Source organism: Pagrus major, chromosome 3, assembly GCF_040436345.1.
Source record: "Pagrus major chromosome 3, Pma_NU_1.0".
Taxonomy (NCBI): Eukaryota; Metazoa; Chordata; class Actinopteri; order Spariformes; family Sparidae; genus Pagrus; species Pagrus major.
Genome location: NC_133217.1, coordinates 6,410,234 through 6,437,713, shown reverse-complemented (window position 1 = coordinate 6,437,713; position 27,480 = coordinate 6,410,234). Strand labels below are relative to the sequence as shown.

The following is a 27,480-nucleotide window of genomic DNA, read 5'->3' as shown; positions in this document are numbered from 1 at the left end:
TTTTGTTTCTATTCACTAATTATTAGACCTTTGGTGAATCACTAAATCAGAGGGTATAATGGAGATATACTTTAAGTCAAATAGGTTGTTGTGGTAATTTGTATAATTTTATTATATATTTTTTTTATCCATCCAATATTTGTTCTTCCTGTTATACTGAAGATGTGAAACAGAAATCATTATGAAATGAAAGTAAGTCACGTGTCAATGTGGTAATTCAATTATTTTAGCTACTGACAACATCTCAAGGACAAGGAGACAATAAAAAATCTTCAAGAGTGGACACAATGAATAAACAAATCAATGATATGTGGTTATTTAATTATGTGTAAAAAAACAAAAAACAAGCAAACCCACCCATATAAAGTCATAAATCAGTTAGACCAAGCAGTGCATTGGATGTCACAATTAACAAACTTGAAACATTTTATATTAAATACAGTTTGGTCTTCAAAGCATTGTAGATGATCAAAAGACTGGAATCAGTGAGGAAGGCTAGTGCTAAAAAAGGTTTCATCAATACAAATTCAATCAAGCAAACGTGTTCTAACACTCACACTAAATATGAAACTATACTGCATCATTCAACAATATTAAAAACAGCTTATGTGGACCAGCGACTGTATTCTATTAACTTCACATTTCATTCATTTAGATCACAAAAAACTTTGATCATTTCACACACACGTGATTATCCTCTGCTATTGAATGTCACCACAGTGCTATTGCATTGAATGTCACAGTATTCTATTCAGTACACTTCTCACACACACACCGTTCACTTCTGTCTGTAATTACAAACACACGCAAACATTACAAAAATGACACACATCTCAACAGTTTCAATAACCACGCTTCTGATATCTAAAAAAAAAGGTTAGTATAGCACGTTAAGGCTACATTTGGTTCAGTAACTCTTGGCTGCTCTTCTCATTTGAAGTACATAAAAACATCTTTCCTGACGATGCAATTTCGATTGAAAAGCTGTACTGTAAATACCAGTACTGTACTGTATCCTAACTAAGTGTAAATGTGGTCACTTTTGGCAATTATTATACAAATACAAATATTTTAAGTCAACAAATTATTATCAATTCAATTGATTTACAAACAACAATAATTGTAATCTTAAGTTATGTAGTAAGGGTAGTAAAATTAGCACACAGATATATTCATAAAAAGTGGTTAAGTGCATAAAAGTGCCTGTAGCATTTACATACTGTACTCAGAGTCTTGGTCTGCAAACCTGACCACTCTGATAAAGCTGCTACACCCCTAACCAGACACACCTGTCCCATATTACAAAGAATCAAACATCATTCAGTAGTTTAAGCTAGAAAAGCTGGGTGTAGGACGATGCTGAGGTTAGCATGCTAGTTTGTACAGTGCAAATAAAGCAATCTCTTCTTACAAAATCCAGGACATAGTCCTTGGTTATTTAAGTCTGTTTAAAATTCTTTGATATTAAACTGGCAATAGACAACTTTTTTGCTTTAACTTGTCATTCTGGAGTAAATACCAATGTCACCATCCTCGTATAGATTGGTTCCCTATAAACCTTGCTTTCACTATGCTACTCTGTCTGCCACCGGGCTCACAAAAAATGCAGGATGAATTACGCCGTAAAGAAAGTGTGTCTGCCATTGTGCAACCAAAATAGGAAGAGACATTGTTTTTCCTGTATCACTATAACCAGGTAACAGTGGAAGAACTGTGAAAACTCTACTCTGCGAAAGGAAAAAAACCCACTGATGTAAGAGGCAAAGAAGGTGAAGAGGGAGAGTGATAGAAACTGAGGTAAAACAAAAGTTAACGGACGGGCATTCACTTGATGGAGAGCGCTCCAGTGTTGTGTCAAAGTCTGTTTGCTAACGCTGTCTTTTCAACAGCGGTGCCACCAGTAATACCACATGGAAACGCTATGAGGGGGAATTTAAAAAAGGGGTCTCTTTCCACTTTAAATAGATAGCCACTTTTGTCCTTATAGTCATGCAAAATTAAAGATCTGCTACCACCCCAGTTGAAGCTAAGTTAAAATAGTATAATGCGACTTTGTTTTAAAGTCTTATTTCTGCCACCCTTGATGAAACCATTAATTATTCAATAAATTTAAGTGCATAGTGTATTCCCCTTGTTGGATGCTTTCTAGAGAGAATCCTTCACCCTTTCACAGACAATACAAGTACTCCGAGTTGTTTATTGTCTCTTTCCTCCATGGCCATTCATAAATCTGTTCTTCCCAGAAGCTCTCCTCCGTTTTGTAGGTTGTAAACTTCTCAAGGAATCCCTCTGAGCTATGAAGGAAAATGACGTCACTATGTTAAACATTTAGGATGAAGTTTACAGGAGATGTTCCCAGTGTTCCTGTTATGAGACTGACCTGTAACGCCATCTGGAACAAAAGCACATGAGTTGACAACGATGCTGTCATCATAGTCCTCACTTTCCACAGAGGTTCTCTGTGTGCAGAAGGATGCACAGAGTGATATAAGTGGTATTTCTGACCAGTTATAAAAAGATGCAAAGCTCTTAAGAGTATTGACGCATTAAGCTTAAAATCGCTGTTTCACATGTTAAAGCAGGAAAATCACAGGTGTAACTTGTAAAATAATGACAGCTGAATTTAATTTAGCTGCTTTAATTTCAAGGTTCTGGTATTGTGCATGCTAGGTCACGGTCATGGCTTACTGGGACACTTGACTAGTAACACCTGTGCTTTTCCTACCATGATGACTAAAAATGTTGTGGCTTTAACTTGACCAGAAATACGTCAGCAAAACAAGACTTTCAGCTGGTGCTAAGTTGCTCTTAAAACATTTTGTAAACTAATACTTAAAATGCAATAAAAGGATTCAATCAAGAACCAAAACAACGTCTCACCTTAATTTTGCTTTGCTCATACCACATCATCCCATATAAACAGAGAAGTGTGATGAGTGCCTAAAATGTAAAAGAGGATGCAAAAAAGGCTGGTTAAACACTATGTTTTCCCACACATGCTTTGCATATGAACAGGCTTGCAAAACTGAATTATAATGTGCCAGACAAAGGCAATCAAGGCACTACCCTTGGAAAGAAACATGTGCCTGTTCACCTTGAGCAGTTGTATAAAGACTGCCTCATGAGTGCATGGCCAAACACACAACAATAGGTGGCAAAAGAGCCGATGCATCACATCAAATTTTTGTGGGTCAGTGACTGAGTATATTGGTCGGACTTATCAGAAATAATTAGCAGACATGTCTTTTCTTACCAGACAGAGCAGCCACATGAGTACATAGCGAATTTGTGTCTTGGAAAATAAGTCGTGACCGAATTTCACACAAGCAAGTGCCTCCAGGAAAGCGATGGCCCTGAAGGGAAGTATAAGAGCATTAGATTAATGGTGGTTAATCACAGGTTTTTATATTTAACAATGGCCCCCTCTCTTGGCAATGTCATTTCACTGCAATGGAGCTTCTCTGTGGATACATAACACTTGTGGCATCTGAGTACAAATGCATGTGCTCTGTATTATTGTTCCCTAGTCATTCAAACCCATCACAATATTCACTCAACATACTGCTGTAGGAAACTCTTTTTCACTTTAAAAGGTTACACTGCATGGGTAAACCTCAGACAAGAGAGCGGGCTCGTATTTCGTGCATACAGAGAGAGGGTCTGTCTCGTTGCTATGGAAACTAGAGCAGACTGAGGGCATTAGCAGCTTTGTGTCTGAGATGAGGTCAATAACTATGTAACGTTATGAATTTCATTTCCGTTTTATAAAGCTGAATTTCATTAAGCCTCTCTAAAAGCAAACATTCCAGTCTAAATTAAAAATAAAACTAAAATTAAGTTGATATTTAGACGAAAAACTTGCAGGCTAATAAAATAGCTGATGTTCAAGACAACAGTGATCTGAGAGTGGACTGCTGTTAGTTTGGCCGAGCTGTTGTCACGTGTGGGAAGCTTCCATTCAATGTTACGTCGTACTTGTGCAAGACTTTGATTGGTTGTCATATTTGAATTTAAAACATCCCTCGCCTAGCCTGCCAATCATTTCAAACAGGAGTAGATCAGTAACACGTGACACTGTTGATTCATGGCACAGTCTTTAAGCTCGCTTTATGATTTGTCTGATGAAAAACAGAGATAGCCAACCAGCCTTCGTTGTGATACAAGCCGACAAATTCAGAGAAAACCTACCAGACTCTGGACAAAGGTCAAGACTACTGCTATTAATGCTAAACCCACAATGGTGCTATTTTACTGACAGGTGGATACAAGCAAATTAGTAAAACAGAAATGTAGTAAAGGTAAAACTGAAAATGTTGCAAAAGCCCTTGAAAGAATTCCTACTTTAATGCAGCTTCCAAATTTTTTTCTAGACCAGTGGAAAACACAGGGCAAAACATACCTACCCAAATACCCAGCATTGTGTGCCAACTCGTTTACACTGGGTGTCGGTCAGGTATGCATAATATTGTCTGAAAGAGGTTAAAGAAAATAGAAAATATGTCCTCAGTCAAGAACAAAGTAAAATACAAAGGAAGCATCTGAAACAACCACCTTAAAAACAATTTGTAATGGCAGAATTTAAATGCTATCTTATAATAAACGGTAGTAATTATTTCAGGTATTTTTTAGATCCAGCAAATCACATTTATTCTTGAAGTGTAAAGATTGGACATACCTAACAGTGGGCGCAGTGATGACTCCAACAAGGAGGATACGACACCAGCTGAGAGGGTGAGACGCCTGGAAGACGAAGATGTGCTTGAGAAAGAACGTGTTCAACTCTGTCAGCTGTGAAGATAAAAGATGTAAGACAGATGAGATTTTAAAGAATTCCTTGTGATGTGTTGTATATTTGCTGACCAGTGTAATTAGCAGGATTATGAAGAGAAGGGGACACCTTTTGATTAATTAAAAAAGATAATCAACAGATACATTAATAGGGGATATAATTGTTAGTTACAGCCCTGATACTTTTTAGGAGTATTTCTGAGTCAAAGAGTACAGTACCTGCCACAGGATCATAAAGAGATAAATGCCTGCTAGCCTCTGGAAGGAGGACTTCGGGTCAAACCAGCGCACATATGTCCAGCTGGCTGGGGTGAACTGGAGCACGGCTCGCTTTATCTTCCCTGTAGTGCTGTGGATTTCCCTGAAAAGAGCATGTGCACATTAAAAGTACTGCATTCAGTTACATACCAACAATAAATTATGTGACTCTAATGAGAATCTGCCAATACGACCTGTTTTTATTGATATATCAAAGAAAAAACATTAAAAAAAAGACCTCTGACTAAGGATCTTTGAATAATTCCACAAGTACTGAAATTCAGAAATGAATGTACAGAAGAAAGAGTAAGTGAAAAAATATAGGCTTCACTGACTTGATGCTGGCCCAGCGGTAGGTCCTCATCTCCAAAAACCGACAGGCAGTCATCCCTAGCCAGATGCCTCCTCCATTACACAACAGTATGTCAAGTATCACCTGATCCCACCAGCACTCCGCAAAGTTTGGCAGCAGGTGCATGAAGAACAGCTGTGAAAATAAAATTTATTCATGTGGTGAAACAGATTTTTTTCAATCAAGGGGCAACATTTGTTAGTTTGTTGTGAAGGATCTGTGACGCAGACGATTCTGTGATGAGTAAATCTGGTATTAGGCTGAGTCCTGTAATCTAATCCCTCCAGTCGACAAGTGGCAACAGTCAAGGCAACACGCTTGTTATGTGCAGAAACTCCTGCTCATACTGCTGCTTTGTTATGATGAGTTACCCCCAAACAAACACTCCTTGTTGACTGCACAGACAGAGCTGAGGCAAAGTTCGAAATAAAGACTTTATTTGAATGACGATGAATTTCTGTGTAGCTCCTTAGACTGTTGCGATTCACGAATATTTCAGCATGTGCAGATCAAGACTGGCCCCATCTTGAAAACATAAACGCTACCTCAGTTAGTTCCCAGGTGATGCTGATGGTCCAACAGAGGCCGTAGCTGCGGATGAGCAACGCCTTCATGGCCCAGCCTGCAAAGTGGCCAAATGCAAAGATGTCGAAGTGGCTCATGATCCGCTCCCATGTTATCACTGTACAGTTTACAGCATATTCCTGGTAAGATAATGTAAGGAAAGGTGACTGAATTAGAAGAAACACATTGACAAACAATCAAGAGCTGGATGTGTCTTCATCTTAAATAAACTGTATTCTGTAAACTGACATGACATCAGAAAATCATATTTTTCTTCTAATAATCATGATCTTTTTATTTCAAATCTATCTAGATCAAGATATCTGATCTATTCAGAGATGTAGAGCATAAATTGATAATTATTGAATTATTGTGCGATTATCTGCAAATCCATCTTAAGAAATCAATTTAAGAGAATAGGGCTGCACTGATAAGTCGATTGAAAGAAAATTAGTTGCCAATTATTGCAAAATTATCAAAAATTTGCTGTAAATGAAGAGTCTTTGGGTTTTGGACTGTTGGTTAGTCAAAAAAAGCACTTTGAAAGTGTTATTTTGAGCTCTGGGGTATTGTGATGAGCATTTTTAACAGCTTTTTTGACAATCTGTAGACTAAATGATTCATTGATTCATTGTGAAAATAAGATAGTAATAAGAAGTAGATAAATCAACAGTGGAAATAATTGTTAGTTGCCGAAACTATCCTTCCATTCTTTCTAACATAGTCAAACATCTAATATAGTACTGTTTAGTATTAAATGTGCTATGAACTTGCTCTGACAGTTCGGATGAGAAGGGTTTCAAAACCATCCTTACCATGATATCTGCTTCCCGCGTGGCATTGCGCAGGTTGGGGTCCACCCAGTACATCAGTAACTTCACCTGGTCCCAGTTGAGGAAGATGAGGAAGACGAGAAACAGGAAGTACATAACACTGAGACCTACCCAGGACAGGAGAAAGTGAGTGAGGATTAAGAAAAAAACTGAAACTGGATGCAAGCAGCAAAAATAGGTGAATGTAAATGATGTAAAGTGAGTGAGACAGATGTGGGCAAACACTCACCAAACACCACTCGCCATATTGCAGGGTGAGGCCTGGTAAAAGGACCTGATGTAGAGAGCATCATATTGGTGTGTGAGTTTTGGTATGTTTGCACTATTCATAAGAGGGAAAAATAATTCAAGGTCTGCTTGCTTGCCAACCACATCTCATGGTCTTCCAGTGGATGCCCAGTTAGCTTTCTTTGTACGACTACCTGTCGTCACATAAGTTCAATACTTGACAACTGTGATATCTCCATGACAACTCAGCAAGCTCTCTCAATGGAAGAAGACCATAAGTTGTGGTTAAAAGCTCCAGAAAAACTTACTAATTGGACCTTGAGTTAAGTTTTTTGTCAAACTACTGTGTGTGAATGAACTTTCACACTGAATCAGGAAAGATGTTTAGACTTGAAGTTTGTCTCTTTCGCTGATTAATGTCCCTCATGTCTTCAAAATGCTTGATTCCCTCAACCAAACCCACCAAATATTCAATTTACTATGACATAAAATACAGAAAATTAGCAAATAATCACATTTGAGAAGCTGGAAGAAGAGAATATTTCATATTTTTGCTTGAGAAAATACTTAAACTAATAACTAATTATCAAAATTGTTAGCCCATTTACCTCCATTGACTGATTGTTTCAGAACCTTATTGGACAATACAAGAGAATAACAGGGCAGGCACTTATATAACATTTAATGAATGAGCCAATGTAAGTTTATTTACATAGCTTACCATTAGGAAAAGCCAGGACACTGATGACCAAGAAGAAGGACACCACCACCACCAGACCGACTCGGAGGTTGTTGTCAGAGTTCTCATCATCCCTGTAACAATACAGTACCACACGTTAACAAAGGGAAGCTTATGTTCCCACATATTAAGCACTGTGAATATTACATTCAGTTTAGGTGCTGTATCGTAGGCAACTGGACAGAGTCGTTAGGGCCACTTGTGGGTCATTTGTCAAACCGGCCTTCATGTGGGTTTCTAAGGCTAGGTGAGCCCAGGTGTGAATGGTTGTTAAGCTGTCTGGGGAGAGAACTCAGTACAGCATTGTAGGTGGGTGATAAGTAATGTCTTAGGCCACCTCCTCTGTTCAAAGACGGTCGTTCCAGTTTGAGATAGATGGATTCCTTTACTCATCTATCAAACCATCTGTCTTCTCTGGCCAAGATGTTTACATTGTTGTCCTCAAAGGAATGATTTTTCTCCTTCAGATGTAAGTGGACAGCAGAGTCTTGACCTGAGGAGTTGGCCCTCCTGTGTTGTGCCATTCGTTTATGGAGAGGTTTTGTTTCCCCAATGTACAAATCTGTGCATTCCTGGCTGCATTGAACAGCATAAACTACATTACTCCTATTATGCCTGGGTGTTTTGTCCTTAGGATGGACAAGTTTCTGCCTCACTGTGTTGGTAGGTTTAAAGTGAACCAGGATATGATGTTTATTAACGATCCTCCCGAGTTTCAAACTCAGGAGGATCAATACTCTGCTGTCAAGACTCTGCTGCCCACTCACATCTGAAGGAGAAACATCATTCCTTTGAGGACAACAATGTAAACATCTTAGCCAGAGAAGACAGCTGGTTTGAAAGAGGAGTAAAGGAATTCATCTATGTCAAACTGGAACGACCGTCTTTGAAAGAGGAGGTGGCCTAAGACATTACTCATCACCCACCTACAATGCTGTACCGAGTTCTCTCCCCAGACAGCTTAACAACCATTCACACCTGGGCTCACCTAGCCTTAGAAACCCACATGAAGGCCGGTTTGACCAACGACCCACAAGTGGCCCTAATGACTCTGTAAGGACACTCCCACACAGAGTTTAAAAGCCAGCCAACTCCTCTCCAGTTAGTTAGACCTGAAGAAGCCTCTTGGATGAGAGGTGAAACGTCTTCAAGAAACTGAAACAAGTCCAGTTGCCTACAACACAGCACCTAGATTTACCATGACCTGTATGACTGAGAACCTTCATCAACATTACATTCAGTGGCAGACAGCTGGACAAAATGTTGAACGAGAATGGTCCTGTACTCGTATCTTTTGAAACATATTAAAAAAACAGCACTTGACATAATAATAGTTCAACTTTCAAGCTGTAGTTTACCTGGTAAACGCAAAGTACATGATGCTGAGCACAGTAGCTGTGAGGAGTGTGATGGTGTGTGGCTTATAGAAGAAGTCAATGCAGATATCGTCCACTTGTTGCTCGTTTATCATTCGGAAATGTAACCCATAGTTGACTTCATCCTTCCGAGGTGTTCGGGGAGGTGTCGCGGTGGCTGCCATGTCGCTGTTGTGGGCTACTTTCCGCATTTTAAATGTTGAATATGGACGGCTTGAGCTAGAAACTGTAAAAGCAGAAAGACAGGATGATGCGAAGAAAGCCCCTCAACAAGAAACTCTGAAGACGGGCTGAACCATACAGCTAATGGGGGTGTTTGGACGTGAAAATACGTCTTCTAGTATTCACGAAAAGAAATAGTATGAACCGGATATACAACAATTAAATTAAACTTCTAAATATTCCCACCTCATGTAATTAAATCCAGCTATCTCTGTTGTCTATTCACATGAGTATATTATTTGTATATGGTGGTACCCACAAATACGTCATTGTGGTACATCCCACATTGTGACACTTCCGTGAAGTCCTGCCATTAATATGCACGTGAGAACAGTTGACATTGTGCGACACTCCGGTGGATGATGGAGCCGAGTCGAGGATAAAATAGTTAGGATCAAAAATCGTGAGTAAAAGACTTAACAGTCTGAAATGAAATGTTGGCTTTGGTTGTTTTTCCTCCAGGCTCACTATTCCGAAAGCTTGCTACATTTACTGAAGCATCCACTTCAAGCTAACATCTTGAGCTAGCCTGTTGAGGGCAACGATTCAGACTCTAAATTATGTTTTATGTCCTACCTGCATTCAGAAATACCACATGGGATAGGTAAAATATTCTATATATGTATGAATGGCACTGGTGTTAGCGCTTCGTTTCTTTATGCTAGCCATCACACTCATGAACAGCTGAGCTAAGTTAGCTAAGTTAGCCTCTAGATAGCGCTAAAACAGTTCCCTTGGAATAACATTGCAGTACCACATGATGTTATTGTACTGCAGCTCACCCATTCTGTAATAGCATGTCCTCTGCTCATTCAGTATTTTAATTGTAGTTGTAATGATAATAATGACAATGTCCTTTCATAGTTATAAGTAACTCTACTCTAATATGCAGATAAAACCATCTCTGTAAAGTACCTTACATACAATAATTAATTCACACAGAATAGATTAAAATCTGATCTCTATAGTGATATTTTGTTGTCCAAATCTTGCCAGTATGATTAAATGTTTAAGTTTGCTCTTCTCTGTATTTGAAACTGCCTTAAATTTGTTCTTGACACTGTGTCTAAGTGCTGTCTCTATATACTAGTGAGCACATTTTGAAGGTCAAGATTGTGTATGATGATACTACAAAAACTTGCTTTGATGGTATGGAGCTCTAAGAAATGCTCTTGATTGTATCAGACAGGGTGGACACATTGAATGGCATGGCCCTCAACCGTGATATTTTTTTTCTTGCAGAATCACCATGGCTGCATCCTGTACACAGCTGTGTCTACAGTGCAGAAGTCTTCTTTGCTCCAAGACAGTGGCGAGTACCTGGCGGTACTCAACTCAACTTCGCCATTGTACTACAGTCACAAGGTTACCTGCGAAAATCCTAAATGGATCCTCGGTTATCTGGGGGAATCGCACAACAACTCAGGCAAGACAGAGGTGGAAGCAACAGATGTTCTGTTCCAGTGACTTCTCTACCACACATCTGGCAACTGAGGCTAAGGAACTGTCAAAAGCGGATGTTGTAACAATCAGAGATGCTGTTCCAGTGACTGAAAGCCAGATTTCATTAGGTACGTATTGGTGTGGTGTCGTGACCAGAAAAACATTTTCTTTTAATGTAGCAATTCAATTTAAATGTTCACTACATCTTGAGAGGGAGATAAATACATTGTTCTCTCTATATTTTCTTCTTCTACCAGATCTGGATGCAGCTGCTGAATTATCTGCATTAGAGGAGATCAGCAATGAAGAGGCTGTCAGCATATCTGTTCCTTCTGTCATGCCTCCAGCCTCCACCTCTCTCAGAGACTATGTTGATCAGTCTGAGACACTCAGCAAACTGGTACAGCTAGGTAATGAAACCACTTTAAAAATATTGTTGAGAACAATGTAAATCAAATTGACTTGTTTTTTGGAAACATATTGGATCTACTATGATCTGTGCAATGCTCTGAAAAGGATGACAAATCTCTCTTTTTTGGTGGCTACACATTTCTGAACACTCATCTTCTTATTGCAGGTGTACAGCTGTGGAAGCTTGAAGAAAGGCCCAACGTAGGCTCCATGCTGCTGAGGCTCAACTTCAACACAGATGTGGCCCCGAGGTTGCTGTTTCTCAAAGACATCGGGGTGGAGGACTCTCGCTTTGGCTATATCATCTCACACAACCCCTTCATTCTCACAGAGAGTTTGGAAAATCTACATGCCAGGTGAGATGAAGGGATGGAAACAATAGATGCCTTTTTATATTTACCAAAATTATAAATTCTCAAATCAATCAGTCTGCTGAGATAAGTCACTCAAGCGACTGTAACCATATGTACTATACACTTCAGTAGTGACAAGTCAAGTCATTTTTCTCCTCTGCAGTCTTAATAATGTTCCCATTTTCTGTTTTTTGCAAAGGGTGAACTATCTCAAGTCAAAGAAATTCAGCCCTGAGACTGTTGCATCCATGGTGTCCAGAGCTCCGTATCTGCTCAACTTCAGTGTGAAGAGGCTGGACAACAGACTGGGGTTTTATCAGCAGCAACTCAGCCTCAGTGCTTCTAACGTAATACTTTTCAAGTCATGTAGTAGAAGCCGTGCCATGTTTGTGTCTTAACAAGAATTCATGATTGTCTTTGTACAGTGTATATCCAGTGTCTTGTGGTTGTTTTAATGAACGATAAATTGTTACTTTGTTGATAGAAAAAGAAATCATTGCTAGTTTTCTTTCCCTCCACAGGTACGGAACATTGTAGCTCGTCTACCAAGATTACTGTGCTGCAGTTTGGAGCCTGTTAAAGAAAATTTGAAGGTACTAAATGACAGAAGATATTATCGAAAAATGTTGTTTGACTTACTTTGAGGTGCTGTGTTTAAATACTTTTTGTAATTGTCTTCCACAGGTGTGTGAAATAGAGCTCGGCTTTAAGGAAAATGAGATTCAACACATTGTTACTGCCATCCCAAAAGTGCTGACAGCCAATAAAAGGAAGCTAACGCAAACATTTGATTTCCTCCACAACACCATGAAGGTGCCCCACCATCTGATCACCAAGTTCCCACAGGTAGATTGAGAGTAGTTGGTTGTTGATTGTTTCCAGTATAAACTTATTTCCTTATGTATTTTTGTCATTTTCGTGACTTTAAACTTGAACCTCTGATATATCCTCCCACAGGTCCTCAATACAAAGTACTTGCGTATCAGAGAGCGCCACCTGTTCCTCAAGTACCTTGGAAAGGCTCAGTATGACCCATCTCAGCCCAGCTACATCGCCCTTGACCGCCTGGCGTCTTTGCCTGATGAGACATTTTGCACAGAGTTGGCTTTGGCCACATTGGAAGATTTTTATTTGTTCCAAAAGACACTTTGATTCTTCATGAGAGGACGTTAAAAAGGACTTCAGAAAACAATAGGTCAAGCACACAGAATAAATACCATAATGTTAGATACATGCAGACATTAAAGTCTGTAGCCATATATAGCATTAACTGGATTATCAGTTATGATGTGAAATTCGCTTTGTAAATGTGATGTTTAATAAATATACACAATGTTTATCGTCTCTTCTGCCTGAAATACTACTCTTATTTACCATCACTGTCTATCTAAAGAGACAATGAATGTGGGAAAAGTTATGTTCATTCTGGTACCTGCAAAAAATTTACTTCAGTTTAGGGTCTGTGGATAAATGAATTTCCATCATCTATTGAAAACTGTCGGTAATGTGAGTCGATTGTAATTTTCCATGTCAAAGGGACCTGGCTCATTTTTTTCCTATGGTGGAATGTAGCGAAGTACGTTTACTCAAAATGTGTATTAAATTACAACTTCAAAGTACTTGCAATTTACTACAGTATGTCCATTACATATGCTTCTTAATACTTATGCTCCACTGAATTTCACAGTGAAATATCGTACTTTCTACTCCACTACATTTGTCCAACAGCAATAGTGTCCGAAGAATTAGAAATTACATAGAAAACAAAAATCTTATACAGTATGATGCATTGTTATGCTGTAGATCTTAACTTTCCAGTATAATATAATGAATATACTTTTTATAATAAGATCAATTATTATAATATAGGATAGAATATTAGATACATTCTGGTATTACTGGCACTTTTTCTTCGGTAAAGGATCTGTATGACTATTATGATCACACTGATTGCTCTATCTTTTAGATTTAAATTACTTCTTTATCAAATCACAAAATGAGCTAGTTCAATACACACAATGACAATAAATTATGCAGGTTAATTTTGTACGAACGGATTGGCCTGTTTTGACGTTGATATATTTTATAGGTTGTTGCTGCTCCAGAAACTTCCAAATAAGCTGTACACTGTAATGTAAGTTGTGCAATAGCCCGTCCCTACCCTTACCCATAAGGCACTGCGGTCGTTCCCAGTGTTAAAAATGGCGTCGAGGGCACCAGGTAAACCAACATCTCTCTTTTCTTAACATTTCCAGTTTTAATTTAACTCGATTAAGATGGCTGAGTACTAGTATGGTGGGACACATGTTATAATACAGCAATTTGTTTTGCGTTACGTTGATTTTCCCGGATGAATCCGCCCTTTACAGCATTCGACTTGTGTGTGTCCTTTAGTGTCCCCATGCTAACGGGCTAATGCTAAGGGTGCAGCTAGGTTAACGTTAGCTGAGTGAAAGCTAGTTCCTTATTACAGTAAAAAAAAACGTAATACATGTTACAACTACACACTCGGGCTGCTGTCAATTTAGTGATTAAGGTTTCTTGATATTTTACCAAACAGCTGTTATTGCGTCCAGCTATAGTTCGGTGTTATGCTGTAACAACTATACTCGGATGCCTGGCAAGTCAATGTTAGCTCTCTACCATTAAAGCTAACTGTTATGTTGTCCCATCTGTCTTTGCAAAGCACTAGAACACGTAACCTGATCTCAGTGGGACAAGTTATCTGCTGCTTGTCATCCAAGGCGTATTGTCTTTATTAGATAGGATAGTTTGAACATAGTTAATAACTTGTAAGTCACAACTGAGTGTCATAATTTAGCATGAGCCTACATGAGATAGATAGATCTTGTAGTATAATGAATGCCACCTAAAACACGTGCAAGGAAAAACAACTGTGCTAACGTAGTAGTAATACTGCTTCACTGTCAGAACTCCTGCCTCCGCACATCTGATCATAATTGTAAGATCTGCCTTTCCCTAAAGCGAAGCTTGTGCTGCCTGTCTGATCCTGTCCTGTCTGTGTGCGTCTGTTTTGTAATTTTAGTCGCGACAGGCAGGCTCATGCTTGGGTTCCGCAAATGGTATTACAACCTGTGTGGCTTCAACAAGCTGGGTAAGTTCAACCTGCCACTGTGTCTCATGAAACATGCTTGTCTGGAATGAGTATGTTCTCTTGGATATGATCATCTTCATCATTGCATGTTTTCTGTACCAGGTCTAATGCGTGATGACACAATCTATGAGGATGAAGATGTGAAAGAGGCCATCAGGAGGCTTCCAGAGGACCAGTACAATGACAGGACCTTCAGGACGAAGAGGGCACTGGATCTCTCCATGAAGCAGCAGATCCTCCCCAAAGAAATGTGGACAAAATATGAAGAGGTTCATTAAACTAATTTAATTTAACAATGTTTTTAATGTAAAGACAAAATATTATACTGCATTGTTTCCCCACCTACTGGTGTGTAGTTTAGAATAGTACATTTTCTCATCATCATTTCACATTATGTGAGCACCTCCGCCTGCCTAAAGTATGCAAAATGTTAGAATACAGGATCATTTGAGTTGTGATATTGATATATCCTGATTTAATTTGTTAACCTCATATTTGTCTTCATATCTTTTTCCTTTAGGATGTCCCTTACCTGACACCATATGTGGATGAGGTGATCCGTGAGAGGAAAGAAAAAGAGGAGTGGATGAAGAAATAGACGGTTCATGGACAAAGCTGTTGATCCTGGTCTTTGGTCGATGCCTGTTGTCCCTGATGTAATATTTAAATTGAAATGTGATCTATATAAGGCAATGCTCATTAAATAAATGTACATTTTAGAAAATATTAACTTGTCACTGTTTTGAGATTTTCTTTATTGTTAAAACAAAATGGCAAACTTGCTAAATTCTGATCTTTCCCATGTTGCAAATTTGTACAGTTTACCAATACAAATCCAGTTATATACAAGATTTAAACCAGAATACAGACACTAGAACATGTACAATAGATACAGGTAAGACACACAGGCAAACTTCAAGTATCTACCATAATCATTACAGTAGCTACATTTAGCTTTACTGCACATGTTCAGCTTACAGACTATAGGAAGCACTGAGGAAAAAAATTAAGATCCTCTGTTGATGGTGGTCCTGATGTTAATAAATCTAGTTTACTTGGATCGATTTCCCAGTTATTGGCCTTAAGTCATGTACAGAAAAGTGCTACTAGCGCATCATTAAAATAAATAGTCTCATTTAGCCTAAAAACACAGCTTTGAAAAGCAAGAAATGCAGGGGTCACTCAAAGTCAACAAAATTACAAACATTACTTTTGAAGATTCAGGTCTGCTTTACACAAATGTTTAGACTCGTGTAACCAATGAGAGTTCATCTTGATCTTTTTTCTGTCAGTCCATTTAGTTTATTAATCCATTAGTTATCTTTCTGAGCATGTGATCTTCTCTCGTTCACATCAGTTATGGTTCCAATAAAGCTCCCAACGACGCTGTTAAAAGATTTCAATATGGACACTCCCAGCTCATTGCTGGTTTCAGTAATGTCTGGGTCATAGGCCCCCATGAGCGGGGTGCAAACCTCCACACTCCCTCTACCCGCTCCATCCAGGATCCCCATCAGCTGGCCCCTGACCTCCTTAAAGAGATCTTTGTCGTAGTGCAGTAGGACTGCATCATCAAGAGGATAAGTGACATCCTCAGAGTAGCACTCACGGGGAACGGGTACCTCTATGTACTTTAATTTTGGAAAGCCTGCAGAGAGCATGGAGAATAACCGCAGCAGGGCTGTAGAGGTCAGAGGGTTTCCCAGGAGTTTGAGCTCCTCCAGTGCCTGACAGCATGCCAGAGCATTAGTGAAGGCGTCCATGTGCTCGTCCTCTATGTTGCATTCTTCGAGAGCCAGGCTGGCCAGTGTGGCTGAGCAACGGCCGAGCAGTTTGTGGAAACAGGTGGGGAAAGAGACGAAGATGTTGTGTCCGCTGATGTCCAGTTGGACCATGGCCTCACTGTGGAGGCTGTTGGAAAGGTACGTCATGTCCAATCGGTTCAGGCAGCAGTTGGCCAACTCCAAGCACTGCAGAGGAGTGTTGAGAGGACTGGGTAAAGAAAAGAGTTTAAAGGAAGTGAATGTGTGTAGGATAAAAGGTCAGTGGTAACAGAATTGTAAGTTTTTTATGTAGTGATTAGCAGACAGATGCATATTAGGGTTTGTATCCTCTTCATGTAAGATTTTTCATAAAGGATTGGTGCCGGACCACAAACCCTAACCATGAAAATCCTATTCAGGTTGCAGAATACGATGAAAAATGAAAATGCTTGTAAAATTACAGGTACATCCTTTTGGAGTAGGTTCATATTATGTCTGGTAAGCACTGTAGCAAATGCTTAAAAGGGAAATTTCAGGTCATTTTATAATTGTATTTTAAAACTATATGCCAGACTTTAATCGACAGGTCTGTGAAGTCTATCCAGCAGGTTTCTCTCTAACCTGCTGCTGTGGCCAGGTGCAGCTGTCTGTCCTCACTCTGGCATCAAGTCAGCAATTTTAAAAACAAAATACTTCCCATTGTTAAACAAGAGCCTCAGAGCTGCAGTGTCCCGTGACGCTGGTTAAAGGTGATTATTTTGAGCTATATTAAAGCTCTTGATTCTTTGGTGTGCATGAAAGACCGACATCAACGCTGTCCATCGCCTCATTCACACAAGTAAACACACAAACAAGGACACCTTGACTGTTTCCATGTATTCACCTTAGCAGTCTGCGCAGGTGTCCAGTCAGAGTGGAGAAACCCACCAAGAGCTCAGTCAGGCTGCTCAGTTGTGCCAGCAGATTGCCAATGGTGGCCAGCAGATCTTCATCATCAAAGCCCAACCTCCTCACATCCAACGCTCCAGCTGGCAGGGTCAAAGACTGCAATTTGGGGAACTCCACCCTGGACAGCAGCACTTCCAAGTGTACAGCCTCCAGGGGAACATTGTGGACCACCTCCAACTTTGAGATGGACTCTGGTTCTGCTAGGCGAAGAACGTAGAACAGCTGCTTGAGAGTGAGGGAATCAGCCCGAAAACCAACGAAACGCAGCTTCAGTGGACAGTAGCTGCTGAGGAGGAAGACCTGAGCCACCTGCTCATAGTTGCGGCCTGTGATGAAGCCATTCAGATGGACATCGATAGATATTTCAAAGACAGATTGGGGCACATCGCTGGCTTGCATGGCCACCACGGTCTCATAGCACATTTTGGTGAGGAGTTGGGTCCTTGCCCATCGACCCAGGGTTGACTGGCAGGGGCAGGCCTGGTGCTCGACATCCCTCAGTGCAGTCAGGTCCACCACATGCAGGCTCTTGGCGTAGGTTTTTGGAGGTGACAGTACATACTCCTTTAGAAAACAAGAGGAAATGGATGAAAAGTCAATTTGTGATCATTTTAACACACTAACATGTTAAATAAGGAGTGTTTAAGCCACAATTATAAGATCTGAAAACATGGCACAAGAAAATGGAACTCAAACACGAGTATGACATGGATATTAAAAGTTGTACAAGACCATTGTAATACCTTTAAGCCAGTTAGAATAGCTGTCAGACAAAGCTTGCAGGTGCGGGAGGTGAGGTCCATCTCACAGTCAACTGTCTTTCCCAGGAGCCTTTGGAGATTTAGATCGGGAAGGGGCCACGCCTGAACCAAACCATGCAGCAAGACAGCCTGCTCATGGAGGTAGCAGGCCTTGAAGATAAGTGGGTAGAGGTTAAAAGACACATAACTGAGGTTCTCCAGAGCAGCGGGACCACGTTGTATGAAGCCCTCAGCAGCAAGGAATCGCAGTGACTTCATGTTTCTGTGAGTTTCCTGGTTGTTGGCTAGAGCTGCAGTCAAACAGCTCTGCTCGTCTTTGTTTTGCCTCCTCTCTGATTGCTGCGTTGTTGTTTTCCTCTGTCGCTGTGCATGTGTCTAGGCCCAGGCTTTTTGTGGCGAGACAGGAGCAAGGCATGGGGGTCTTGTGGTAAGTAAGTGGGTTGAGGCTATTAATAGAAACAGCTGCCTCACGTCCTTCGTCGGGGAGGACAGTGTCTATTTGCAGCACGCACTGGAGAGATTAGTAGGAACAACATTTGAATTGCACAGGGAGCCTTATCGCTATCCACACCTCTCTGTGAGGCGGACACAATGCACAAAAGAAAACAATGTTGTGAGAGCAGAAATAGCAGCAACAACAATCAAGTCTCTGTGCAGAAACATCAAACATCATTTGCAAAAGTTTAATGCACTCGAGAAGATAGTTTGTGATGCAAAGCTGCTTTAGTTTTCCTTTTGGTATATTTACTTTTCCCAAAAGCTGCCTCAGCAAATGGCTTTTGCCATTATCAAATTACATGACACATGTTTGCAACCATTATGGTCTACTGAAGCTAGAAAAATATTTAGTACACCCCAAAAGATAGTATGTCATATGCAGTATGCCAGAAATACCAGGGTAGCCTCCAGCATCTGGTCGCATTTCATTGTATATAAGCGATCGTGCATTTCTGGCTATTCTGACTCACAATCCTCCATGCAGGGGAAGCAGGTACATTACAGCTCACTGACATATGAGAGCATGCGTATAATTAATACAGATTGCGGCAGATGTATGAACAAGAGGGTCAAAGTACAAGATGTTATTTTATTAGCAATGTGTCCCACTTGTATGCTTACTGCATGCAACAGTGTGTACTTTCTAATGTCAGCTGCAGGACAGACTAAAAGTAAAAAGAAATAGTATGCAATTTGGAACTCAGCGATGGGTATCTCTGTCTCTTCCATGAGGTATTTCTCCCCATATGAACATTGGTGCGCATTTGGAGTCTGAGGAAAGCTTGATGTTTGGGTAAATGTATCTCAGTGTGACATTATAATGTCTGTATCATGCCACTGATGTGGAAAAATACAATCAGAAACAACATTTTGAGTCCAGAAATGCAGAATATATTGCAAAGCTATTTTATTTTACGCTCAGGAAAATCTTGTCTCCTGTGAATGTCTTCCTGTTACTGAGTAAAAGTTGTCACTTCTGTGCATAAAATAGACAAGAAATGAAAGTGTGGACTTTTTGTGTATTGTATTGTATTCTCCATCCTCCATCCAAGTTTGGTGGAAATCTGTTCAGTAGTTTTTGTGTAATCCTGTTGACAAACCATCAAACCAACAAACTCACATGGGTGAAAACATAACCTCCTTGGCGGAGGTAACTATTAAAGGAGAAATTGTTAATTACCATTACCCAGATTGAGAAAGTATTCACTGTCATTAAATATTTGTTCAATGATACATGTTTTTGGTCAGAAAGAAAATATGTAACCGAGTCAGAATAAACAAAATTTCTTTTTTATTTAAGTTGTACTGTGTAGATATTTCTACATTATTTTAATATATTCAAATGTTTAAAAAGAACAAATTGGTAATGTGCATGTTTTAGACTAAAATACAGGCCTGTATCTCTACAAGGTGGCAATCTACGTCAATGGAACCTGTTAATCTAAATGGCTATAAAAGCAGCATTCAGCTAACATTGAACTGGCCTTCCTGGATCTAGAGTCGGTAATATTTTATTATCTTGTATTGACATTAGATAACAATGACTTTAGAATATAAATAAGGTGATTCAAGGACCCGCTACACCAACACCAACTCTTCTCACCTGTCTCACATGTGTTTAAATTGCATTTATGAAGGGTGGTAGTGATGGTGGTGATGATGATGGTGCTCGTGGTGGTGATGGTGCTCATGTCTCTTGGTGGTAGAGGCCAAGGCTCCACATGAGGGCTGCAGGTGGGAAAATATCTCCCTATCTCCACCCGGTGTGGGTCTACTGTCTTGTGCCCTGGAGCGAAGTCTTTTACTGTGAGTCCGCTGTGGTGTATGCTGGCAAGGGTGGTACCATGAAGCAGGGTGTTGGCTATGTAGCCTGAAGTACTTTCCCTCTCCTCCGTTCCTGTCTTTTCCCACCGAGATGACCTTTGTTTTCAGTGAATGAGGGGCAGGCAGGCCTCTGGGAGACTCAGGGGAGATGCAGCTCTCTCTAATCACCATAGGATGGTGCTGAAGAGCAGAGTGAGCATCCTGTCTGGGCTCCTGAGAGGGAGATTCTGTAAAAAAGGAATAAAAACAACTTAGATCTTAATGTATTTTCAAAGGAAAAACCTTTAATGTTATAGAAAATAAATCGAGAAATTTCTATACCTGTACTGTCAAACTTGGAGCTAAAGTTTTCAATGCCAGCGAGATCCAGGTAGTGGTTTCTGCGCTCTATGTTTTCATCCGCACAATAAAGTCTTGTTTCAGGTGTTCCTGGCTCCTGAGATGCACTCTGCTCCTTCTCTGCTGCAGTTTTCAATAAGAGAGGATCATTATCATCACAGCAACGACAGATTAGATGTTAAGTAAAATCCCACTGTTGAGGGACTGATAATACAAATGAACATTTACCTTTTTGCGAGGTCTTCTCTGGGTCAGCTGACGGAGTTACAACCAGCTTTATCTTCAGGGGTTTGGTGCCACCATAAGGCTGCTTTACTGATGCCTCTAAAACTTCATAAATGGAGTGTATCAGACTGCACATGTCCTGCAGAACACACACGTACACATAAACATATACATATATATACACATAGCACACTATTTAAAGCTGTACTTAATTTAAACTAATGTTTAAAAGAAGCCTACCTCTTTGGTGACCTTGCCACTGTTGTCAAAGTTGTACAGAGTGAAGACCCACTCCTGCTGAGTGTCCTCATCAAGCACCACGTTACACTCTGTGACCTGGATGAGCACATACAGTCAGGAAAACAGACTTATTACAGCTGTAATAAAACTTAAGCTGCAGTTCTGTAGTTCATAGGGTAGAATTAAAGTTTAATTTAATTTATGTGGCGTCTGAGTTGAACCACTGTGTGTAATTTTAAAAATACATTGTTGATTAGTATCAGATGTGGACAGAAGCCACACAAGGCAAGTGGGAAAAAATTCTGGGGATCCATTTTTAATTTTTGTGTGTTTTTGTAATCATTTGTGAAAACAGGTGCAAAAAAGTTTTACACAATAAAAAAAAGTTTGCCAGGATCATTATTCTAAGTTTTGTTGTTCTTCTTATTGTTGTTGTTGTTGTTTTGATTTATCAAATTTTGGCAAGTGATTTTTACAATAAATAAGAAGGACTGTTTGCATTTTGTTTATTTTTATGCACTGCTATTTTTTCATTTAAAAAAAAATGGGGGGAAAAATTAAAATGGATCACCAGGATGTTTTTTCCTCACTTGCCTATCAGGGCTTACGTAGATGTGTGATGTTGCATGCTTGAACTTTAAAAGAAAAAAAAAGAGCTTTAAAAAAAACACAAACACAACTACAAGTAATCTGCACTATAATTATTCCGGCACATTAGAGTCCCGCCCATCTGGTGCTTCAAGTTGTTTGGAAATGACAAAAATGATTTGCACATGTTCGACGCAAGGTTCATTAGTCAGAGATATACTCACACCAACATGGCTGTTCCTCTTCTTTGTCCTGAAGTGGATGCTGTTGCCTCTATCAGGTGCTTTCTTTGGTGGCAGAGCCACTAAAAAACACACAGAGCTGGACTGTGATTATCAACATCCAATAGACTCACAGTTTGACGGTAGCCTAACTAGAATTATTGTGTTTACATGCTGTCTTTGTAATGAATGTATTACTTGTCATCAGCTCATGTTTTTAATAAATGTTTGGCAGAGAGGAAACTAAAAGCTGTTAAATCCAAATGTCGAAGCTTTCCCTCACAAATATAAAACAGATGCTTCTCATTTCAATGTTTTCTTTTCCCTGGAAGCAACGGAGATAACTTTTCAAGCTTCTTTAATGCACAAACTCTACGCAATAATAATTGATGTTGTTATAATACAAAGAAAGTGTGCAATGTCAGTGTGACGCATGAAATTCTCTTCTCACCTTTGGGGTCACGGTCGGACTTGTTTTCCCTCAATTCTACGTACAAGTTCTGTAAGAAAAGTGACAGAGTTGTACATTAATGGAGAGCTGATGAGGAAGAGAGGGAGAGGGCATGAAGAGAGGAAACAATTAAGTGATTTTCATATCCCATGAGAGTGTGGTTTGTTCTCCAGATGGGAGCAATGCTGAACAATCGGAGAACATCGGGGGTTTCCAATATATTTAAACAATGAAGGAGTCAAGTGATCTTTGTTGATTTTCCTAAAAACACACGGAAAGAATGTGAAGCAGCAAAGGAGCGAGAGATGGAGGAAAAATCTAATAGTCAGTGATGGTTTGGACATTTCCTAGATGGCTCTACCCTTTAAAATGTTGACATCCTGACCTTTTCTTCCCCATCACACGTAACAGTCGTGTCCCTGAAGTTTCATATGGTCATTAAATGTAAAATCACAATAATAGGGGCAATAAATTCCAGACAGTTTCACAGGTGAGCCATATGTACCTTGTTGCCATCTCAATTTTACTCAAGCATTGTACAAATTTGAGGTACTTGAGTATTTCTATGTTATGCAAATTTACACTTCTACTTCACTACATCTCAGAGGAAAACATAGTACTTTTTACTCCACTACATTTTTCTGACAGCTTTAATTACTACTAGTTACTTTTCAGATTACAGTTTTTCATACTCACCCTGTCTAGAAACATTCTTTTGGTTGTTTTTGGCACAAGTTCTCCTAGCAAACTGTTGAAAAAAGCTTTAATTTGACTCTGGATAAGGTGTAGGAACCTTAGCGAGACTACTGATAATAAAAAGAGCTTTTGTGTGGTGAAGGTTTTCAGGAAGGTTGTCTCATAATTCACGTGCCCTTTATGGACACTTGAATGACACTCAGTAGAGCACATACCTCCACCAAGGCCCAACATTCGCCTTTTGTACTCGCTCATAAATACCAGCCACCTAAATACGCCTTCAAGATCCATGCATTATTCCCTGAGAAGTTACCAAAAATGTCGAAAATGCCCTAAAGAGGGAGTGAGAAAAACAATCCTCGATCCCCAGCAAAAATTAATGGGGTCGATTCTGGGCCGAGACCATCCTCCATCCAAGTTTGGTGGAAATTTGTTCAGTAGTTTTTGTGTAATCCAAGGTAATTGGGACATGTCAGACAAAAAGTGGGGCTTGGTTTCAATATGTTTCTACACCTAAAAACCACAGTCATTGGAGCTTGTTGACATTAATATTAGAGTCCAGGTACAGAAGTCATCAGAGCATCATCTCTCCGTGTCTTACAGTAAAACTTCCCATCCAGGTATCAAGTTATCAGGAAGACTGTTTCGTCATTCTTGCTGAAACAAAGGCAGCTACTGTTCCACTAACACTTGTGATATCAGGATAGATGCATGGATGGATGATGCATAATGAGGGACAGATTCTTCAAAGAAGCACGCCTTTCTGCTACCTGCATCACCTATAACCACTTCGCAGCCCTCTTTCAGTGGAAATCACACCCAGCATCAAAGCAGGCAGAGCATGGCAGGCAGCGAGCACAGGGTGTGGAGATCTGTTGTGTGTGTGTGTGTGTGGTGTGAGACGAGCACGCTCATCTTATCGTTCATGAGTATCAGTGAGACGTTAGTGATGGGTTGTTGCCGTGCTGGTGCTTTCAGTTATCTCTTGCTTTTCAGTGCTGACTGACAAAAGAATGATAAGTTAAAAACATAAAAAAATTAAAGGAAGAAACAAATTCTAGGTGCTTCTCAAACCACATTAAAAAGATTCAAGTGTTGTCAGGGATTTCTAGCACCCATATGAACCCAAAGAGAAAGAGAGAAATAGTTTAGTTCAGTTCAGTTCAGTTCATTTTCTTGACCGCTATATCCGTGAGGGTCGCGGGAATGTTGCCGCTTTATCCCCCCTTTCGGGGGGTTGCGGGGCTTACTAGGGCCAAATCCAGTGTTCATATGGGCGGAGGCCAGGGTATATCCCTGGACGAGTCGCCAGCTCATCGCAGGGCCCTCTGACGGCAGAGGCTGCCACACAAGGTGCCAACTGCGCGTCAGGAGCAATTTTGGGGTTCAGTATCTTGCTCAAGGATACTTCGGCATGTGGCTCAGTTCCGCCCAGGGGAGCCGGGGTAGAAGGTCGCTGGTTCGAACCCCGGCTCCCCTTGGTGGAACTGAGCCACATGCCGAGGGGCGGCTGTGGCTCAGTGGGTAGAGCAGGTGACCAGCGAACCCCGGCTCCCCTGGGCGGAAAGAGAGAAATAGAAAAATACAAATTCTGGAGGGATTTTCAAAATAAAAGAGGATTTAATTGAACAACTTGATATAATCACAAAAATGAACGCATAGTATTTCCATTGTATCGGATTCTATCATGATGTATTATATCATATTCTGTTGTATTGTATTATATCTTATCGTATTGTATCCTAGGGTATTCTTTCGTATCATACAAAAGTTGTGAATTGGACAACTGGACTGAGGGGTGGACTAACCAGGCAAACAAAATAACAAGTGTATTAGTTTTCTTTGAGCTTGGCAGTCACAGTAACCACTCGTAGTTGTCAGTTATGTAAGACGATACGAGGCTGACACATGAAGAGATAAAAAAAAAAACCTGCTCATGATGTTTGCTGGTACAATATTTACACAGTGTTTATGAAAACCTACACTGCAGCGTCCCTACACGCACGCACACACACAATCCAGAAAGCATACCAGAGCAAACAGGTTTATGTTTCTTTGGAAAGCGATGTTGTCTGAGCCTGACTCACTGGAATTTGACAGGTAAGTACGCATACATTCAGTTAAGTGGGGCTAGTCTTCTGTTTTTACTGCATGTTTTTACTGTCAAAACTATCATTGTTTAGTTTAACATCATATTTATGCAAGTAATCCTTTTAATGGATTTTAAACAACTCTGCAGGCCTCTTTGGTGTCATGAGGTGTCAAACTATAACAGGCTGGAAAATGAAATTGCAGGAAGCCCTCCAAACTCCACCACAACCCTTTAAACGACTTTTTCCAAACAGCAGAACTTTCCAGAACTCCCATACAGTACGGTTCGCATATATCCTCATCTTCTAACACTTTAAAAACCTCAAAATGGACAAAACTGACTCAACTCATACAAAATCTCATGATTTTAGCAGATAAAGATCAAACAGGCCGAAGAAAAGTGAAAACACCATGCTGGGTGGTAAGTGAGTTTACTGTCCCTGTGATCTTTAAAAACACAAAACATCTCTCATTTATTTCCACCACAGATCAAATCCACGTGTTTATAGTTAATAGAATGAAACATAATGCTGAAAACAGTTTCTCTTCTCTCTTACAGAATCCAAGCCCAAAACGTGACTGCATCATTAATGCCAACAGTCTACATGTGATGCCATTTACGCAATCAAACACCGCTCCCTACATCTTTCCCCTCACCCCCTTCCCCTCTCAGTCTGTGTGTCTGGAGCAGGAAAGCAGTACCAGATGTGGAGAATTTTTTTTTTTTTTCAGTTCAGTCGGGTATAAAGACCTTGCTGTTCGGAGGGGGGTGGCCGTGTCGCACTTCACAGGCTTGGAAGTCTCTTTATAGAGATGGAGCAGGAAGGGCGGAAGAATAAATATACTACTGCCGTCAAACACCTTTTATGTCTCCCTGGATGTGATGAGAGAAAATACTGTTTATCCCAAAACTGGCTTAACTGAGATGAAGCTGTTGGCACTCATGGCTGCTAATGGCTGTGTTTGTATTGCTTTTTTCCTTCAGTATGAGTACAGACAACTCTCACACATTTAAGAGGATGTTCTGGGGGAGAAAACTGCCCTTAAATCCTTTGGTGTTTTTAGATATTATCAGTTTAAAATAATTGTATTAATACAGCAAGAACTATGACATCCTCTATCCTTAGACTACTGATTCTTGATTCAGACGAGAAAAACATTTAAGTACATTTTCCAGAGCTAAACGAACAACATTAGTAAATCTCCAGTTTTAGGTGCTGATTGGTTTTTATCCATCACTATGCCAGCCATCTGATAATCAATCAATACCAGACCAAAGACAACCAAAATAAGCATCATAGGATCTTCTCAGGTGGGTCCCCTCAGAGTTTATTTGTACATGTGTTTTTTATACCAAAACATATCAGCCAAATAAATGATAAAATAAATAAATAAATTAATTCTACCTCTGTCAGTTTGGTTTTGTGGATGTGGATTTGCTCCGGCTCCTTCTGACAGCTCAGCACATTGGAAGCCAAACTACCACCTGCAATAATAAGAAAACAAACTAGAACACAAACACAAACACAGGTACAAAGTAAGTGTTTTGTTTGTCCAGCATCCGTGTGTTTACCTTCAGGATTCTGTCTACGTTTCGATGCTGTCCAGATAATGAGGGGAAAGGAAATATAATACAAGTCAGACACGATTCCATCTTTGAAAACAACGCTGAAAACAATTGTAATAAAGTTTCTCACCGAGTTTGGACTGGAATTTGCCCATACTCGTGCCTGTTCATGAGATCAAGGAGAGTTCATAATGCCCAGCGCATGAGGTAAAAATAAAAATGTCATCTGTGAAACATCCATCTCCCAACAAGGTCGTACACTCACACTCACACACACACACACAGGAGATTTACAGGCGAGGTGAAGCCTGAAAGTTTGACTGAGATGTTTATCAAAGAGTGTAGACGCAGAGCGAGAGGCATCGCTGCTGCGCACTTCTTCCTTCGGCTGAACTCGGTTGAGCTGACTCGACGTTGCTTTGTGTCTTGGAGTTCCCATCTATTTCAGTTGTTTACGAGAATGCTGCAACGCTGTTTTGCTGTGAAGCTCCGGAAATGTTTTGTGGACTATGAAAACTTTAACAGACTTTTCATTGGTAGTAGATTGACAGTAGATTATAACTACATTATAATTTTTGAGGGAGCT

At 40.0% G+C, this 27,480-nt stretch overlaps 5 protein-coding genes across 6 annotated transcripts; 2 read left to right on the top strand and 3 right to left on the bottom strand.

The window, feature by feature from the left end:
• Positions 1–306: 306 nt before the first annotated feature.
• ptdss1b (phosphatidylserine synthase 1b) lies at positions 307–9,390 on the bottom strand. Its single transcript, XM_073462800.1, has 13 exons — positions 9,121–9,390; positions 7,745–7,836; positions 7,025–7,069; positions 6,778–6,902; positions 5,944–6,102; positions 5,382–5,533; positions 5,008–5,149; positions 4,676–4,788; positions 4,404–4,469; positions 3,254–3,353; positions 2,881–2,940; positions 2,381–2,459; positions 307–2,294 (listed from the first exon to the last, which is right to left on the bottom strand). The coding sequence occupies exons 1-13, from the start codon at positions 9,327–9,329 to the stop codon at positions 2,197–2,199; spliced, it is 1,440 nt and encodes a 479-aa protein (XP_073318901.1). The 5' UTR covers positions 9,330–9,390; the 3' UTR covers positions 307–2,196.
• Positions 9,391–9,686: 296 nt separating this feature from the next.
• Positions 9,687–12,911, top strand: mterf3 (mitochondrial transcription termination factor 3). The gene is made up of 8 exons (XM_073463156.1): positions 9,687–9,763; positions 10,603–10,931; positions 11,061–11,213; positions 11,381–11,570; positions 11,767–11,914; positions 12,089–12,160; positions 12,252–12,413; positions 12,525–12,911. The coding sequence occupies exons 2-8, from the start codon at positions 10,610–10,612 to the stop codon at positions 12,717–12,719; spliced, it is 1,242 nt and encodes a 413-aa protein (XP_073319257.1). The 5' UTR covers positions 9,687–9,763; positions 10,603–10,609; the 3' UTR covers positions 12,720–12,911.
• Positions 12,912–13,737: 826 nt separating this feature from the next.
• On the top strand, positions 13,738–15,408 carry uqcrb (ubiquinol-cytochrome c reductase binding protein). Its single transcript, XM_073463472.1, has 4 exons — positions 13,738–13,787; positions 14,614–14,682; positions 14,785–14,951; positions 15,203–15,408. Exons 1-4 carry the CDS (start codon positions 13,769–13,771, stop codon positions 15,278–15,280), a joined length of 333 nt encoding a protein of 110 aa, XP_073319573.1. The 5' UTR covers positions 13,738–13,768; the 3' UTR covers positions 15,281–15,408.
• Positions 15,409–15,995: 587 nt separating this feature from the next.
• Positions 15,996–18,412, bottom strand: lrrc14b (leucine rich repeat containing 14B). Its single transcript, XM_073463471.1, has 3 exons — positions 18,137–18,412; positions 17,329–17,957; positions 15,996–16,674 (listed from the first exon to the last, which is right to left on the bottom strand). Exons 1-3 carry the CDS (start codon positions 18,410–18,412, stop codon positions 15,996–15,998), a joined length of 1,584 nt encoding a protein of 527 aa, XP_073319572.1.
• Positions 18,413–20,269: 1,857 nt separating this feature from the next.
• LOC140994047 (protein naked cuticle homolog 2-like) lies at positions 20,270–27,140 on the bottom strand. 2 transcript variants are annotated; one of them, XM_073463632.1, is made up of 9 exons: positions 27,025–27,140; positions 26,901–26,927; positions 26,734–26,813; positions 22,541–22,589; positions 22,093–22,172; positions 21,281–21,376; positions 21,044–21,179; positions 20,798–20,938; positions 20,270–20,703 (listed from the first exon to the last, which is right to left on the bottom strand). In XM_073463632.1, exons 1-9 carry the CDS (start codon positions 27,047–27,049, stop codon positions 20,282–20,284), a joined length of 1,056 nt encoding a protein of 351 aa, XP_073319733.1. In that variant the 5' UTR covers positions 27,050–27,140; the 3' UTR covers positions 20,270–20,281. The 2 variants fall into 2 exon arrangements, with proteins under 2 accessions (XP_073319733.1, XP_073319732.1); XM_073463631.1 differs by having other exon boundaries at positions 26,734–26,927.
• Positions 27,141–27,480: the final 340 nt, after the last annotated feature.